This window comes from Aegilops tauschii, chromosome 6, assembly GCF_002575655.3.
Source record: "Aegilops tauschii subsp. strangulata cultivar AL8/78 chromosome 6, Aet v6.0, whole genome shotgun sequence".
Lineage (NCBI taxonomy): Eukaryota > Viridiplantae > Streptophyta > Magnoliopsida > Poales > Poaceae > Aegilops > Aegilops tauschii.
The window spans coordinates 79,231,948-79,248,549 of record NC_053040.3 but is presented as its reverse complement, the minus strand read 5'-3'; the positions used below and the strand labels follow the sequence as shown (position 1 = coordinate 79,248,549).

General features: G+C 43.9%; 2 protein-coding genes across 4 annotated transcripts; both read left to right on the top strand.

Annotated features, from left to right (window-relative positions):
* Positions 1-1,786: 1,786 nt before the first annotated feature.
* LOC109767052 (wee1-like protein kinase) lies at positions 1,787-5,847 on the top strand. The gene is made up of 9 exons (XM_020325803.4): positions 1,787-2,331; positions 2,430-2,490; positions 2,560-2,623; positions 2,776-3,039; positions 3,326-3,390; positions 3,486-3,595; positions 3,676-3,862; positions 4,129-4,482; positions 5,232-5,847. The coding sequence occupies exons 1-9, from the start codon at positions 1,988-1,990 to the stop codon at positions 5,328-5,330; spliced, it is 1,548 nt and encodes a 515-aa protein (XP_020181392.1). The 5' UTR covers positions 1,787-1,987; the 3' UTR covers positions 5,331-5,847.
* A 261-nt stretch (positions 5,848-6,108) lies between these two features.
* On the top strand, positions 6,109-13,393 carry LOC120970791 (triphosphate tunnel metalloenzyme 3-like). 3 transcript variants are annotated; one of them, XM_073501047.1, is made up of 15 exons: positions 6,109-6,733; positions 7,505-7,558; positions 7,660-7,686; positions 7,798-7,925; positions 8,034-8,069; positions 8,176-8,583; positions 8,904-9,029; positions 9,428-9,519; positions 9,601-9,712; positions 9,900-9,963; positions 10,855-11,042; positions 11,163-11,281; positions 11,728-11,867; positions 12,049-12,319; positions 13,305-13,393. In XM_073501047.1, exon 1 carries the CDS (start codon positions 6,112-6,114, stop codon positions 6,727-6,729), a length of 618 nt encoding a protein of 205 aa, XP_073357148.1. In that variant the 5' UTR covers positions 6,109-6,111; the 3' UTR covers positions 6,730-6,733; positions 7,505-7,558; positions 7,660-7,686; positions 7,798-7,925; positions 8,034-8,069; positions 8,176-8,583; positions 8,904-9,029; positions 9,428-9,519; positions 9,601-9,712; positions 9,900-9,963; positions 10,855-11,042; positions 11,163-11,281; positions 11,728-11,867; positions 12,049-12,319; positions 13,305-13,393. The 3 variants fall into 3 exon arrangements, with proteins under 3 accessions (XP_073357148.1, XP_073357146.1, XP_073357147.1); XM_073501045.1 differs by having other exon boundaries at positions 10,861-11,281; XM_073501046.1 differs by lacking the exon at positions 11,163-11,281.
* The last annotated feature ends 3,209 nt before the right edge of the window (positions 13,394-16,602 follow it).

The following is a 16,602-nucleotide window of genomic DNA, read 5'->3' as shown; positions in this document are numbered from 1 at the left end:
AGCAGACATGTCCAGCCCAACAGCCTAACTGAGAGACGGCAACACATCCCCACCGGGCTAGCCCAACATCCGGATCCGGATAAAAACGGACACGAACAAAACAACGTCCCATTTCCCACCGAAATGGTTTTCTTATTTATTATCTCTCCCGCCACAGCCAGCCAGAGCTCCCTCCAATTTCAGATTTCTCAATCTAAAAAATCATTTCTTTCCTCCCTTCCCCGCCCCGCGCCTCTCCCCACCCCCCCAGCCAAACCCCAACCCCCACCCCGGACTCAACAGCCTCTCGCCACCCCTCCCGGCTTGGGGGGGGGGCAAGTTTCCTAGGGGTGGGGGCGCCCAAACCCATCTAGGGTTTCCCTTGTGGCCGCCGCCCCTCCCCTAGGGAAACCCTAGGGCGCCTCCTCCTCCCCCCTTCCCCCTATATATAGTGAGGGAGAGAGAGGGCAGCCGCACCCCTTCCCCTGGCGCAGCCCTCTCCTCCTCCAACACCTCCTCCTCCTCCATAGTGCTTGGCGAAGCCCTGCCGGAGAACCACGAGCTCCACCACCACCACCACGCCGTCGTGCTGCCAGAGCTTTCCCTCAACTTCTCCTATCCCCTTGCTGGATCAAGAAGGAGGAGACGTCCCCGGGCTGTACGTGTGTTGAACGCGGAGGCGCCGTCCGTTCGGCGCTAGATCGGATCTTCCGCGATTTGAATCGCCGCGAGTACGACTCCATCAACCGCGTTCTTGTAACGCTTCCGCTTAGCGATCTTCAAGGGTATGAAGATGCACTCCCTCTCTCTCGTTGCTAGCATCTCCTAGATTGATCTTGGTGACACGTAGGAAATTTTTGAATTATTACTACGTTCCCCAACAAACATCTATGGCGATCACAAAGAGCATGGGAGAGACAGGGTCCCCTTGTCTCAGCCCTTCGCATGATGAATCGTGCGTCCCGGGACGCCATTCACAATAACCTTAGTGCTAGCAGAGGCAAGGACTGTGGCAATCCAGGTTAGCCAGCGCGAGCCAAACCCTCTAGCTCTCATGACTTCAAAGAGGAAGGGCCATGAAAGTGAACCAAAAGCTCGGGAAATGTCAAGCTTCAAGAACAGCCCTTTCTCTTTGCTACTGTAAACTTTGCGCGCCACCTGCCTCACAAGCAGATAATTGTCATGAATGCATCGTCCTCTGATAAACGCTGATTGGTTGATACTGACAATCTCCGGCATTCGTGCACGAGCTCTCGTTGCGAGCACTTTGGAGAAGCTGTGAGGAAGGCTGATGGGGCGAAAGTCCCCTACGGCTTTGGCATTCGCCTTCTTAGGAATAAGCACAATGTGTGCCTTGTTAAGTTTACCAAAGCCTTTGGTGTCTCCCACGTATAGCTTAATCATAGCCGCCATGATGTCTGGCTTGATCACCGTCCACGCCTTGTGGTAGAAAGCTCCGATAAAGCCATCCGGACCCGGTGCTCTATCCGGGGGAATCTCCTTAATAACATTGCAAACCTCCTCCTCCGTGAAAATCTCCTCTAATTGCGTGAGGTCAGCGGCTTCCAAATCCAGTGCCTCTAAGTCGGTCTCGTGGTGATGTGATTGTGAGTGTAAATACCAACCAAAATGCCATTACCAATCTGGGCCTAGGGCAACAAAGCAGACATGTCCAGCCCAACAGCCTAACCCAACATTATGGTCTGGCAACACCCACCGGGCCAGCCCAACATCCGGATCCGGATAGAAACGGACACGAACAAAACGACGTCCCATTTCCCACCGAAACGTTTTTCTTATTTATCATCTCTCCCGCCACAGCCAGCCAGAGCTCCCTCCAATTTCAGATTTCTCGATCTAAAAAATCATTTCTTTCCTCCCTTCCACGCCCCGCGCCTCCCCCACCCCCACGGCCAAACCCCAGCCCCGCCGCGGACTCGAATCCGGCATTCCGCCGCCGCGCCGGGAAGGAACGGAGGGAGGCCTCGCTCGCGAGCGGACGGCGGCGATGCTGCGGACCAAGACCCCGGGCCCGCGCGGCGGGAGCAAGTCCCGCCGCCGCTTCACGCCCCCCGCGACCAAGGCGCAGGCGCAGATGGCGGCGGCGGCGGCCGGCAGCTCGCCGTCGGGGGAGCTCTCGCAGAAGCTCGAGCACGTCACCCTCTTCCCCCTCTTCGCCGACGGCCCCTTCGCCTCGCCCAAGCCCTTCGGGGAGCTCCTCGAGGAGCCCCGCCCGGCCCCGGCTCCCGCCCCCGCCCCCGCCCCCGCTCCGCCGCAGCAGGCCGCGCCCGTGGACGCGGACGTGCCCATGGAGGACAGGGACGCCTGCATCCTCAGCCAGGATTTCTTCTGGTAGATCTCTGATTCGATCCGAGCTGCAGTCTGTGTCCAGTGTGCGTCCGCATCTCGGGCTAACCCTATCCCCCTTCTTGCCGCTCGCTGTTTTGCAGTACCCCGGATTACCTCACGCCCGATGCGCCGCAGATGGCGAGCAGCTTCGACGCCGATAAGGTGAGAAAAACGACGTATTTTCTTCTGTGGGATTACATTGCTCAGCTGATCTGTTTGGGTTATCTGCAGGAGAACATCCTTTGCCCCCAATCCCCAGAGAAGTCAGTGGCCCGGAGCAAGAGGTACAAAAGAGGTGAGACTGCAAATGCTCAAATTTGGTTCCTTATTGATCTGAAATCATCATTATGGTCTTGCCTCAAGATCCAGTTGCCTAATTTTCAGAGTTTGATATGCTTGCTCTGGCTGGATGTCTTTGTATTAATAAAGAAATGCCATTGCTTGCAGATTCTTCCCCCAAAGGCCGAACGACAGACCTTTTGGAGGCGGATAGCCAGGAGATTACTCCGGTCCGATTTTCTCTAAGTCAAGACGATCCAGAGGAGGAAAAGATGGCGCAACCTAGTTCGCAAAAGAGAGGTAGCTATGTCCCACATTCAGCAAGAGTTCTGCGCTCCCAGGTGACGCCTCCACCGTGCATCAAGAACCCATATAATATGGACCCTCGAATAGATGATAATGTTTTCTGCGTGAGGAAATGCAAATCATCAGGTAACATTTATGTGCTTGATGTTATTGAAACATGTTCATTTCACATCCCTTCAAAATATGTGTACATGTTCATTTTACATCCCTTCAAATTATGTGTACATGTTCATTTTACATCCCTTCAAATTATGTGTACATGTTCATTTCACATCCCTTCAAATTATGTGTACATGTTTTAAGGTTAATAATACGCAATCACTGCGTGTGATTTTTGATCTCAATAAGAAACATTCATAGCAGCATCTTTCTCACACAAAAAATAGTTAACAGACAAAATATCTGTATTTAGGGTCTTCTCCCTCCATTGGTGCTGACGGTCTTTCACGTTACCGTACCGATTTCCATGAAATTGAGGTATGCTCTCATTAGATATTGCTTATGTGTTCATGTTCAGGTTTTAGTTTTACATTTTGTGGAGGTTTGGGTCATGACAATTGTTTTTTTCCCAGCAAATTGGATGTGGAAACTTCAGTGTCGTGTTTAAAGTTCTGAGGAGGATAGAGGGCTGCTTGTACGCAGTAAAACGGAGCATCAAGCAGTTGCATAATGACATGGACAGGTAGTTTCATGGAAGCCCTCTTGCTTCAGTAGTTAGACCATGATTAACTAATCCCGTTTGTTTTGTATATTTATTTACAGGAGGCAAGCACTGAAGGAAGTTCATACTTTAGTGGCCTTGGGTAACCATGAGAACATAGTTGGATATTTCACCTCTTGGTTCGAGACCGAAAAACTTTTTATCCAGATGGAACTGTGTGACCGCTCGTTATCTGTGAATGGGGACAAGCCGTTGGAGTTTGGGGATGCCCTGGAACTGTTGTATCAGGTTGGTTTACTAATCCATTTTGTTTTTTGTTGGTCAATGGTCAGTATTTGAAGCAAAATGGATTCAATGTCATAACGTGACTAGTATACCATTGTAATAGTTGTTCTAACAAGTTTCTCAAAATTATGTAAAGTACTCTTGGATTCATCATCTGCCGTTAACCACCCATGCATTATTCGTTCGTGTACACCTCACCTATTAATATAACCATTCTTTCATGTGCACCTCACCTACTAACGTTGAAAGTAAATTTTGTGAAATGCAAGATCTGCAAAGGTTTGGACTTCATTCACGGGCGGGGCGTAGCACACCTTGACGTGAAACCAGATAACATATATGTCAGGAATGGTATTTATAAGCTTGGAGATTTCGGTTGTGCTACACTTATTGATCGAAGTTTGGCAATCGAAGAAGGAGATTCTCGTTATATGCCTCCAGAAATGTTGAATGAAAAGCACGAGCATCTTGACAAGGTAGACATCTTTTCTCTCGGGGCAGCTGTCTATGAGCTTATAAGAGGCACTCCACTTCCTGTTTCTGGACACCAGTTTGCAAGTCTCAGAGAGGGCAAAATTTCATTGCTGCCAGGACACCCAATGCAGTTCCAGAGTTTAATCAAGGTATGGCATCATCACCATGTGGCTTTTTCCTTTCCAGCTGTTTACTTACATTTGCCCTGCATTTCTGTATGCAGATTGACAATCAATTGATACTATTCTACTATAGTTTCCCCTTGTGTATCTAAATGCCTTGCATTAAAAAATCAAAATGACGGCTACACTCCTTAATCTAATCCTCATGCTCGATAATGTTCATGATCGCCCAAGTAACTCAGCAAAACATAATGTTTTTTTACTTCTGTGGCTAAAAGCTTAAAGTTTGCTGCTATGCTGCTAAAATTTATGCAGAAGCAAGTGTCTTTCGTGTAACCATGTTGCGTATTTCTTCCAGCTGATGAAGCAGTAGCATAATATACTAGTACCTTGCTATGCTGCTAAAATTTATTGCCACTCTGTATGCCGACTGTTTACGCGCATGCACAATCCTAACACTTCCGGTGGTGCTTGTGCATCCTTTTTATAACGCTAACACGATCTATATGGTACCCATTGGTGCATGTTACTCATGACCATCATATAAAGAAAGTATCACATGAATGAACTTATTTCACCTTTAGCTTTGTTCCATCAGTCGATTCTTTCTTTGGGTCAAGGGCGTCACCATTACAGCTATGACCTATCTACAGAGCTGCAATTTGCAGTTGCTTGGCACCTTAAAGAACTCTAGCATTTAAGTCCCAGAAAGATTTTTCTGCCTTATGACAGGTATTTCACATGCTTGCTCACTCCCACTTTCTGCTCACTTTCAGTCGATGATGGACCCTGATCCTGTGAGGCGGCCGTCTGCGAAAGAGATCCTGGGGCACCCCATCTTTGAGAAGCTGCGTAATGCCTCGGCAAAGAAGTAGGATGCCACATCCGTCATTCAGATCCTGCAGTAGGAGAGCGGGCAAGCGCAACATCGGCTGCTGCCAAATTTTGTCTGTCTGAAAGAAGGCTCTCCAAAAATGCGCCACGGGTCATTTCCCCCCCTGATCTATTGTTTCTGTATAGCTACCGAGGATTCTCAAGCTGTGAAGCCATTTCTGCGCTGGGAACTTGAGCAATATCTGTAAGTTATGGGCTTATGGCCGCGTTGGTGCTGGTTTGGGCTTGTGCATCTTCTGTTCGAGCAATATCTGTAAGTTATGGGCTTATGGCCGCATTGGTGGCTGGTTTGGGCTTGTGCATCTTCCGTTGAATTCCTGGAGAGCCAGGAATTCTTCATTTGTTTGCTGGTGTATTGGTGATGCTGTGGGCAGTCTGCTTGACTGCCATTTGGTGTTGTGATCGGTTGTGTGGGGGGAACTAAATGAAGGACATTGATGTCCTTTTTTCAGTTGGACTTGTGGCATGCTCCCAGCGTAAATCTCTACTTTTAATGGACGAGTTGGTTGAATAGTCCCCCCACTTTCGTCTGGTTTTTTTTCGACTGGTTTTTTTTCAACTGGTTTTTTTCCATCCCCACGCCCATGCCCACCCACCGAACCCCACCCACGCACAGTCCAAAAACCAGCACCCTTCCACTGGTTTTTTTTCGTAGGTTTTTTCGTCCGCTCCTCTCGATCCCTAGAACTCCCAGAGTAGACGCCGCCGCCGCCCGCCCCTTCCAGGCCCCGCCCCCCCAGCCCTAGCCGCAACCCCAACCCCATGGAGGTCGAGATCAAGCTCCGTCTCCCTGACGCGGCTGCACACCGGCGCCTCTCCTCCTTCCTCGCGCCCCGCCTGCTCCGCACCGACGCCCCAGCGCGGCCCCTCGCCGCCGCCGCCGCCGCCCAGCGGGACGTCCGCCTCTACGGCACCGACGACCGCGACCCCTCCCGCGCCGCCCTCACGCTCAAGCGCCGCCCGCGCATCGACGCCGGCGTCAGCCGCGTTGAGGAGGTCGTGGAGCCCCTCGACCCCGCCCTCGCCCTCACCTGCGTCGACAACCCCGCTCGTCTCGACGCGGTCGACTCCCCCATCGTCCGGCTCGTCTCCGACGAGTACGGCGTCGGCGGGGACAAAGCGCCGTTCGTCTGCCTCGGCGGCTTCCGGAACACCCGCGGTGTGTATGAGCTCGAGGAGGGCGAGGGGCAGGGGCTCGTGCTAGAGCTCGACGAGACACACTTCGATTTCGGCACAAACTACGAGCTGGAGTGCGAGACCGCGGAGCCCGACCAGGCCAAGGAGGTCCTGGAGCGGCTGCTCACCGTGGCTGGGGTGCCATATGAGTACTCCCGGAGCAATAAGTTCGCGTGCTTCATGGCCGGGAAGCTGCTTCCGTGACTAGGTTTGTGGTTGGTCTTTACCGTGTCCCAAATGATGATTAAACCGTGGTTGCTATAAAACTTGTGTTTCATTAGCACTTTCTTGCGACGATAGGCTTGTTCTGTGGTGAGTGATTTCAAATCTCACAAATGTAATGTTTAGTTCTGTTACATTCTGGTATTTGATAACTTTCATCCAAGAATACTATCTTGGGTGGCAGCATAGCAACACAAGGGTTTGCATTTCAATCCTCGTAAAAAAACTTGTCCTGGAGCATGATCCGACAACCGCTGGGAAGAAGCCGGGGCTGGTATGTCTGGTTGGGGAGAGGACTAAATTTCATCTCTCGGGTCCATTTATATACAGGACATAAAATCTACTCCCTTTGTTTCAAAATATAAACCTTTTTTTAGAGATTTCAATACGGACTACATTCGGATGTATATAGACGTATTTTAGAGTGTAGTTTCACTCATTTTGCTTTGTATGTAGTCCACATTAGAATATCTAAAAGGGCTTATATTTAGGAACGGAGGGAGTAGCTAGGAACAAACTGAATTTCGTATGTCCGCCACACGGTTATGGGCAATGAGCCTGTTATTGCAGTCTCACCACACCACATCTTGTTCTGCTCCCTGGTGCAGATGGGCATCCTTAGATTCACCACCTCCCTGATGAGTTGCTTCTTGTCTTAACCCACCTCCCTGATGAGCTGCTTGTTGGTCTCAGGCATACACGGTCATCGTTGGTATCTAAGTTGCCACCTGACAAATCTGTTCTTATTTCTTATTAGGTACCTGAAAGGCTGAACCTGATCTTTGATGAACTAGAAGGCCAAGATACCAAGGTATGCCTGAGTTCATAGCTTGATTCCTTACCATATAATTGCTGAAACATGCAGCGACACATGATTAACCTTTGTACTTTATACTTTGCTAAAACATTTAGGACTCGAGTGGGCGACTCCAAGAATGGGTACTCCTGAAACTTTAGCCAGTGGCCATGTTGATGGTATTTTTTGGGAACAGGGGAGGGCGTGTGTTATTGTTCAAACCAGGCGCCTGAATTTTTTTAATCTTTATCCAGTGACCACATTGCTGCCCTAAGCGATGAACAGGGCAGGGCGTGTGGTATTGCAGTTAACTATGTGTCATCTGGTCATCATAGTGATTGGTAGATTAAAACCGTTAGCCACCTCTGAATTCATATCGAAGGTAGTTCACCAAGATCTACGGTTTTTATTTGCATTTTATAAGTTTTAGTGTTTCATGTTACTGCTTTAAATACCTAATTATGGTTTCATCTTCCCTTTTTGGTGCCAGTCATGCGAGCTGGTCTTTTTCTGCTTGGATCTCCAGGTTGTGGGAAAACACTAATGACAATTTATTTTGAGATTGCCATATTCTTTCTACCTAATTTGTGTTCTGTATAAACTGTACAATGTTTCCTTTTCTGGAACTTTAGGGGCCTGATCAATTGAACAAGTATATTGGGGAGAGCGAATCAGAGGTAAGGAAAATATGAACCCGTGCAAGCACTAACTCACCATACATCCTATTTTTTTGAGGTAAATTTTTATGTTTAGCTGATTGCGTGTGTGGATTTATTCTTTCGGGAACACTTGGTAGTTACTTTGTACAATTATGAATGCATGGTACATCTGTCATGTGATTTATGAATGTGCAACGCGTGGAATTAAATTGTTTGACCATGCCTTCCTTGTTTAGGTAAAACTAAGTAGTTGTGGCCGCTTTGGATGAGAGAACCCAATTCTTGGTAAATTGGACACCATCAATGAGTTCGTCGAGTTTGATTGAACTCTCACACTTTGAACATGCTCTATTTAAAGCAAGGCCATCCCTGTCATAACAGGTACAGTAAAATGCCAACACATATATGATTGATGTTATGGCACTATACTTGACTTTGGGGATGACGAGATCGACGGAAGCAACAGGAGCCAACGACTCATGAATTCAGCGGCGTCTACACGCCCTACATGTAGTTGTGCACCTCCTCCTCCTGTTTTCTTGCATGTGATCAATGGTTTCAGATCTCTATTTATCACGGATTAGAATATATATTCTGTAACAATGCTTTCCTACATTTGGTGGATTATTGCACTTGTATTTTTTATTGTTATCATCTAGAAGATTATATTCTGTATGAATGCTTTTAAAATGCTTCGCCAGGCTGTTCCCGCCGATGCTGCTGTTCATGCCGTCCCCCCAGTGCCTAGCATCACCGGCAACAAGTTCAGCGCTGTCCGACAAGGTGTCCTGCAGGGACAACCTCCGTCGACCTGTCATCGAACTTCAGTATGCGTGCTTTGTTCTTTGAAACTGAATTCAGACTTTGAGTACTACTTTTATTTGAAAGAAAATATGTGCGTGATTCCACAACTTATGCCAAAATGCATAGCATAGCTTGGTATACACGAATTGCAATCTGAACGTTTTTCTCTGTGTCGTCGTCCTGCTTTCTGGTTCTATGTTATCTGTCATCTTATATCTCGGCTTTCTGCTTTCTGGTGCCTAAACCGAACCGTCGAATCTGTAAATATGTACCAGTACCAGTTTGAACCAGGGGATGGTTGGTTGTTTATGTGTGCTGTTAATGAGTTCATTCTGCTCTCTAACTCATTGAATTTTTGGATGTCAATCAACAAGCTTCCCCTCACTGACTGATTGATTGATTGATTTTTGGCCGGTGCTAGCTTGTGTGTCTTGTGTCGGGCGAGGGAGAGGGACGATGTGCATACGGGGTTGCTGCAGAGGCGCCGGTGGTTTCAAGTTGCAGGGCCGGGAGGTGAGGGAGCACAATGACAACAATACTACGTCTCCCTTCTCTCTGTTATCTCTGTACTGAATTGTCCCCTCTTTGTTGCAGAAATTTCACGGCAACCAGGAGTAACAATATTTTTGGTTACTTGGGAATACGATGATGTTCTGGTGACGTGGAACATGCTGAGATTTGGACTTCAATCCTTGATTGTGCACGCGTATGCATGCTTCACACCCATGCTGCAAATAGATTTTCATTTTCGAAGAAAGTAATAATACTATAACTACAAAATTCATGTTGCAGGTTTATGCTCCATGTAGTATACTGGCCCATTATAGCTTTATTCAGTTCACCATTTGCACCATCATGTTCTGGAGTTTGAAATGTACTCCCTTTTTCTGTAGGGATTTCCGAAACGAGTAGAAGACTAATAACTTCTACAACATCAAAGATCTCTGAGATTTTAGAGTATGCACCATATTGATTTACTTATTGATTTATTCACACATATATTGAGTTCATGATGGAAATATATACAAGTATTTTCATTGTATGGAATTTTTTAATTACCACCAGATGGAATTTGGGAATTAGTCTTACAAAGCTTCCAAAATCACTAAAGTTATATAGCTACTACAGAACTGGTTAAAATTAGTGATGTTCTATAATATCTACATGACTGATTACAACACTGCTCATGTGATTTGGTACTTTACTATATGGTAGCTTGTTTTACCCCTGAGGCGAGCTAATGATTGGGAACTTATAGTGCCAAACTGACCTGCATATTCTGTCAAACATTTTGTTGCAGTATTTAGGATCAGCATGGAAGCTGAATTTGTCACCTGATGTTGTTTAATTGTGTGCTACTAAATTCATTGGTTGCCAAGCCTTAAAACTATCTGTAATAGCATACCTTGTTTTCAACATCATTGGCTTGTTTAGAATGCTAAACTGAAGAACTGAAGTACTGAACAAAACAATACAGAAGTCAGTAAAAAGTGTTTAAGAGGAATTTTTGGTCTGCAGTCTGTACCAATAAAATCTTGTGGTCATTCGTTTTGACCTGATTCAAGGCAAGGTCTATCAGTGTTAACTCCCAGGCTGTAAAAATTGAATTGATGATTGCATACTCTCGTGTGGATTTTTTATGTGCATGCACGACAACCATTCATTTGTGCCTTTCATCATCAGATCAAACGGCAAGTTTATTGTCTGATTAATTAGAGGTTTCTATTTTAGAATGAATTTTTCTGAATTTTTGCTATCCCGCTGGTCCTTACTAATTCAGTATATACTAGAATTTGAAGTTGTGATCATCCATTGTTCTACTATGGAGACTAGGATAAATGATTGCAGTTGCAGGGCCGCCGCCGTTGCTGAACACAAACGGGGCTCGAAGCAGGCCAATCTCTGAGGTGGACCGGGCAACGGATCGTGGAGAGGCGCCCAAGGATTTTTTTTTTTGCTTCTGTTGATTGTGCCATCCAATTGGTTTAGACTTTTCACCATTGCTAATTACTAGGGGCGTATGGGTGCCGGACCTGGTAAGTGGCCTGCACGCTACGCTCTTGCCAAATAATTTGCAACCATGCTTGCACTGAATTTTTATTTATTTCCCGATGTACCTTACAACAACTTCATGATGTAGCACTACTTTGCACTAGCATGCACCTGCAGATATAATATGGAAAATGACTGTCATTTAGAATTACTTCCAAGCTGCATCGTCTATCTGAATGTCAGCCCGAAACCACTGGTTGGCACACATAAAATTTTGGAAGTTGTATGTAGTCCTCCTTCTTTGAGCCAAACTTTATGTCTATGATTGATGAATCAATATAATTTTTTTGTTCAAGCTGGATCCAATAGAACATGGCTTTGGTGGTAGTTCCCAGTACATGTAGAATTTCTATCCTTCTATATGTGTACTGAAACAATTTAAGGTCACTATGTAGTAAATTCATCATACTATATGTCCACGGAAACCACTTAAGGTCAAAAGTGACAAGTAGAACCACATGCATCGTTTTGGGTAGTCTAACTTGACTCTATTACTTTTATCTCATAAATCTATGATCGGTGCGTTTTTTACGTGGAATATATTCCGGAGCGGTTGCTGGTGTTAGGGATGCATTTATATATGGGATAATTGCATTAGCTATTTCATACGATTGGCATGCAAGGATTTTTCTTCTTTAGTATAACTCTCTGTATTTTTATTGTTTCCAGAATGCATTTCCACAATAGAGATGGGAAATGGATACATCGTTGTCGTCCTTCAGTGAGCAGCCGAGGAGGAGCTCCTCCATGCTGATGATGTGGAAGACAGATACCCTGTCCGCGACGCCTGGTTCTGGCCTCATATACATGTAAGTACCCGTTCGTTCATTAATAGATAGCATATAAGGAAGTGTGTCGTCTGAATTTGGATCATGCCATGCACAAGACTATTCAGATTGTTTTCTTGAGGAAAGTGAGTATTCAAGTTGGTTAGATGAAAGTGTATCATCATTTTTTCATGAAAAATAATTTCATAATACCATATTGCAGTGACTTCCTATGTCATCAGCAAATGCAGTGGAGAAGAAGCCGGTTCACCACATGATCATTTAATTTGTTATTGTTTTTTAACTATTCCCTGTTGCATGTATAATCAGAAAAAATAAAACTCCTCCTTTCGGCCCATACTAGGAGTCTGGAAGTGATACTTTTGTGAGGAGTGCTGGAACATGACTGGATCAAGCGAGACAGAGAACAATGGATGAAAGAAAGAGATCAGAAAAGGGATTCACTCCTGACCACCTCATACATATATACATGTGTAAGAGCTTGTCACCTCATACATATCTCTTGTAGCTATATAGGGCTCTTTTCGTATTCTAGGAAATTTTAAAATTATATTTTACTAGGGATGTAAGTATCGGATGCTAGATATGTGATCTAGAGATTTTAGACTTTCAGGATTCAACCATCAGTTGTCTTCCTTGAATATTTATTTATTTTTGTAGGGCAATATGTTTTTTTAATCCTTGAAGAGCCATTCAGAACTTATGATCGTGGTTGTCAAATTCCTGTGAAATATATACCTTTGATCTCAGTTTTATAGGGAAATTAACATGATCTCATTTTTATCATGCTGACAATATATTATGTTATACCTTTGATTTTGGTAATGGTATGTTTTCCCATGATTGCTGTCATTTTTTTGTCCTACATGTGTCCGTGCGTTGGGATAGTATGAAGAAAAGTTGCAGCTATCCATACATCATTATTTATGGCAGAAGGGAAATCTACTGAATCACAGTCACATTTCCTAAAACTCTCGAATTCCAACTTAACGGTGTTGATGACCATGATGAAACTGTGAAATATTAAGCGGTACTTTTCCATTGATTTTTTCATTCTCATCGTATCATTGATGTGACTGTGTGACTCAAGTTTTGATTTCTCCCTCACCTTTTAAGTTCAAAGTAGTATTCAGCAAGTTGTTGTGTCGAATATAAATCTCTGAAACACTTGCTACATAAAGGTTCAGTTATATCATCAATAATGCCAATGCTTCTGGCTGCTGTTGCTGGCTCCTAACAGCAAAATCAAGTCTGGAAACACGTATGGTAATGGTGTAAAAAAAATCGAGAGAGGTTTTGAGTATGCTTTCTTAGCTATGACACTTTGATTTAGCTTACTTTGCTAGGATACCAGAACTAGCACTCTACGAGTGAAATAATTTATTTATTTAGCACCATTGTCAAATTATTACTTTGTATTCCTGAAATTTTAATATAACTGAATGTGGTGAAATGCAGTGAAAATATTGTTGATTTTGATTTAAAAATGGCTAAATTGGAGGAAAGCATTTCTGCTACATTCATCAGCAATACTGCACCATATACTAGAGAAGCTTGGGCCACTAAATCAGCTGTTTCTAATGGATCTTCTTGGACTCAACAGTATCAATCTACTTCCCAGGCATGTGGTTTATTTTATTCTTCAGCTCAATGGAAAACCATGGCAAGTTCTGTTTTACCTTTAGGGTGTTGTCAAAATGATTTCATTGAGACCAATTAAGTGAATAGCCTATGGAAAAATGATGACCTGTTGTTAAAATTAAATAAAAACAGATAAACAGAAAAATGATGATCTATTGTTGATTGTCTTCAACAGAAACAAACCTGTTCATAGTTTTCTTGTGTTTTTTCTTCGATGTGACTCTTTGCCTGACATGTTGATGTTACTATGTATCCCATATTGGATTTCACATAAGGAATGTCCATCCCTGAAGCACAACCTCGCGTACATGGTTAAGTGGACCAGACTAAGTCCGGAAGAAGATTGAAAATTTCAAACGTGAGAATGACAACTACAGGAAGACTATAAGACTTTATATTGATTCTTCTTGTAAAATCACTAGAAACGCCTAGGGCCAACTTTATAATGATTTTTTTTCTAACAGGAGCGCCAAGTGATTGAGTCATTCATCGCTATGGACGTGAATAGCTGACAAGGGCCACCTTGATCAGAATCGCTCGATAAACCAGTCCTTCCAGAAAGACAAGCAAATCCTGCCAGCAAAATCATATTACAAATAGACAGGACACAAGGCATCCCAGACCACACAAGCAAGTAAATGATCGATATAGAGGTTTGAATGATTGAGCCATACAATATGGGAATACATGCTACATGCTAAACAAGTTAGACGGATCAAAGTAATGATGGTCAATAAAGACGGAAAAATCATGGCACGCAACAGACGAGTGACCGAGTATAATGAACTTTTTATAGTCATGGATTAGTCATGTGTTAAACAAGTTCTGTTCATGGATTAGTTATTATCAAGCCTGCTGTTCTTTCTATAGTCATGTGCTATTTTTTCAATTGAACACATTGAAGTTCCTATAGATTTTCATGGTTTATGCAAAAGAGCTGAGCCTGGTTGTTTTATTCATACATATTCAGGATTGTTAGAGTCTAGAATTCATCGGTTTATGTCGTGGAGAGAGCAGTAGTGTTGTTCATCTTCAGGTTTTGATATAATTACTAACATTTATTCATTTTAAAGATTAGTGGATTAGTGCATGCTAACAGACCCTGTACTGTCAAAGCATTGTTCCAATGTCTCTTAAAATATATATTTTCATAGAGGGTCGTTCTGACAAGTGTGGTAGCATGCTGATCCAATAAAAGACCGACGAAGACAAGATCAAGTTCCGCCACTTCTGCTTTGAAGAGATTGCTACCAAGCTGTACCTCAGCCTCAAGGACAAGAATGACTCCAGTTTGGGGTTCAACATGCTGCTCGCAAATCCTAATACAATATTTGAGTCTCACCATGTTGCTTCCATTATAAAATGTGGCTTCGTGATGGCAGTATTGCCAACATTGACCTCATCGAGTCCACCAAGATTAATAAGCCTGGGATCAAGGATGCAGGTCCCTATCACATTCAGGCACATATATCCTCATATGCAGTCTGATATATTCAATGGTAGATCCACCAGGTATACCATCATGGTTAAAATCAACATGAATAACTCCTTTGTGTAGGGATAATAACTTCAGGTTCAGTGGGAGGGAAACAATTGTGTAGAATGCCCTATCGTTTGATGTGATATATGCCCAAGAGATTAGGAGTCCTTGATTGTAATATGTGCCAATTCTTAAAGAAAGCAAGGAGTGAAGTAGAAGCTTCACCATTTGAGCACCAAGGACGTATCATTGACTACAATGTTCATCAGGTTGCTTAGAAGAGATATGAGCAAAAGTATTATCATTTGTAAATATTCTTTTCAAGTGAGATGAGCAGCAGTACCAAGATAGATAACAATGTTAAAGTATCTTTAGATTTTTTTTCCATTTTTTTGATAGAGCTGGCATTTATTTGGATATGATTTTCCATGGTGGGGAGAGATGGCAACGGCGCGGGGTGAGTAGGTTGGGGGAATGAGATATGAGTGTGAGCAATGTGTTGTGGGCTGAGAGAGTGAATCGCCTTTTTTAGATAAGAAGAAAATGAGTTGTTGATTGCTTTTTTAAGGGAAAAGCCACTGTTTGCTTTGAAAGAAATGTCACACATTTTTTATATAGTGAATAATATCACGTATCCTAATAAGTCATTTCTATGGAATAATTACCAACAAGTGATTCAAAGGTGAGCCATATCGAAATTGGATGTGACCCGCTCTAATAGAAGGCACGATGCCACTCACTTCGACTAAAAATGTCACATGCTATTATCTAGCAGCTAATCGATGAATATATTTTGTAGGAGGATATGAAACATTTTCGAAAAAAATTATCTGTCATTTTGCTCGATTCAGAGCTGAATAAGCTAAAAGGAGATCCCATATACCATCAACCTGACGATGAAGAAACTTTAGCTAATTCTGATATCGAGATCCTGGAGAATCCATCTGACGTAGTCAAAGACAAACGTCCTGCCCCAATCACTACAATACCCACGGACCAACATGAATTACTTGCCGGCCTCTGCAACTACATCATGCCTATCGATGATGCCGGGTGTTTGGAGTAAGTATCATGTATCAATATTTAATGTGCGGATTTATAATAGTATTCTTCTTATCATCCAATTTATAGGAAGGTATGGGTCCGGACCTCGACACCCGATCCAATGGGCTTAAGTCTTAAGAAACTTCAGTGCATACTTAACATGGAGCAGACCATGGACAATGACTGCTTCAACACAGCCGTGCGTATGCTGGCATGTGACGAGGGAGTATTGTTCACAGACCCTCCTGTGCACTACATGGATCTACGATTTTGTGTAAATCATCTTAACTCTTAATTCTATGTGTCATTACTATCAACATGTTGAAAAAATATTTGTTTTTTTATTTAGTTCATGATGCTAGAGTCAACACGAGGTCAGAAGTTTTGCGAGAAGGAAACTATCCAGAGGTTGGCAACATTATTTGATAGCTGGCCTGAGATGGACAACGACATCTCATCGTGCAACAAGGTAAGTAAAGTATTTTGTCCATTGTTATCATGGTTTATTGTTGTTTCTAATACCTCCACTTGTAGATTTATCTTCCCTATGCATCCATCGGCCGATACATCTTGTACGTCATCGACAAAGAG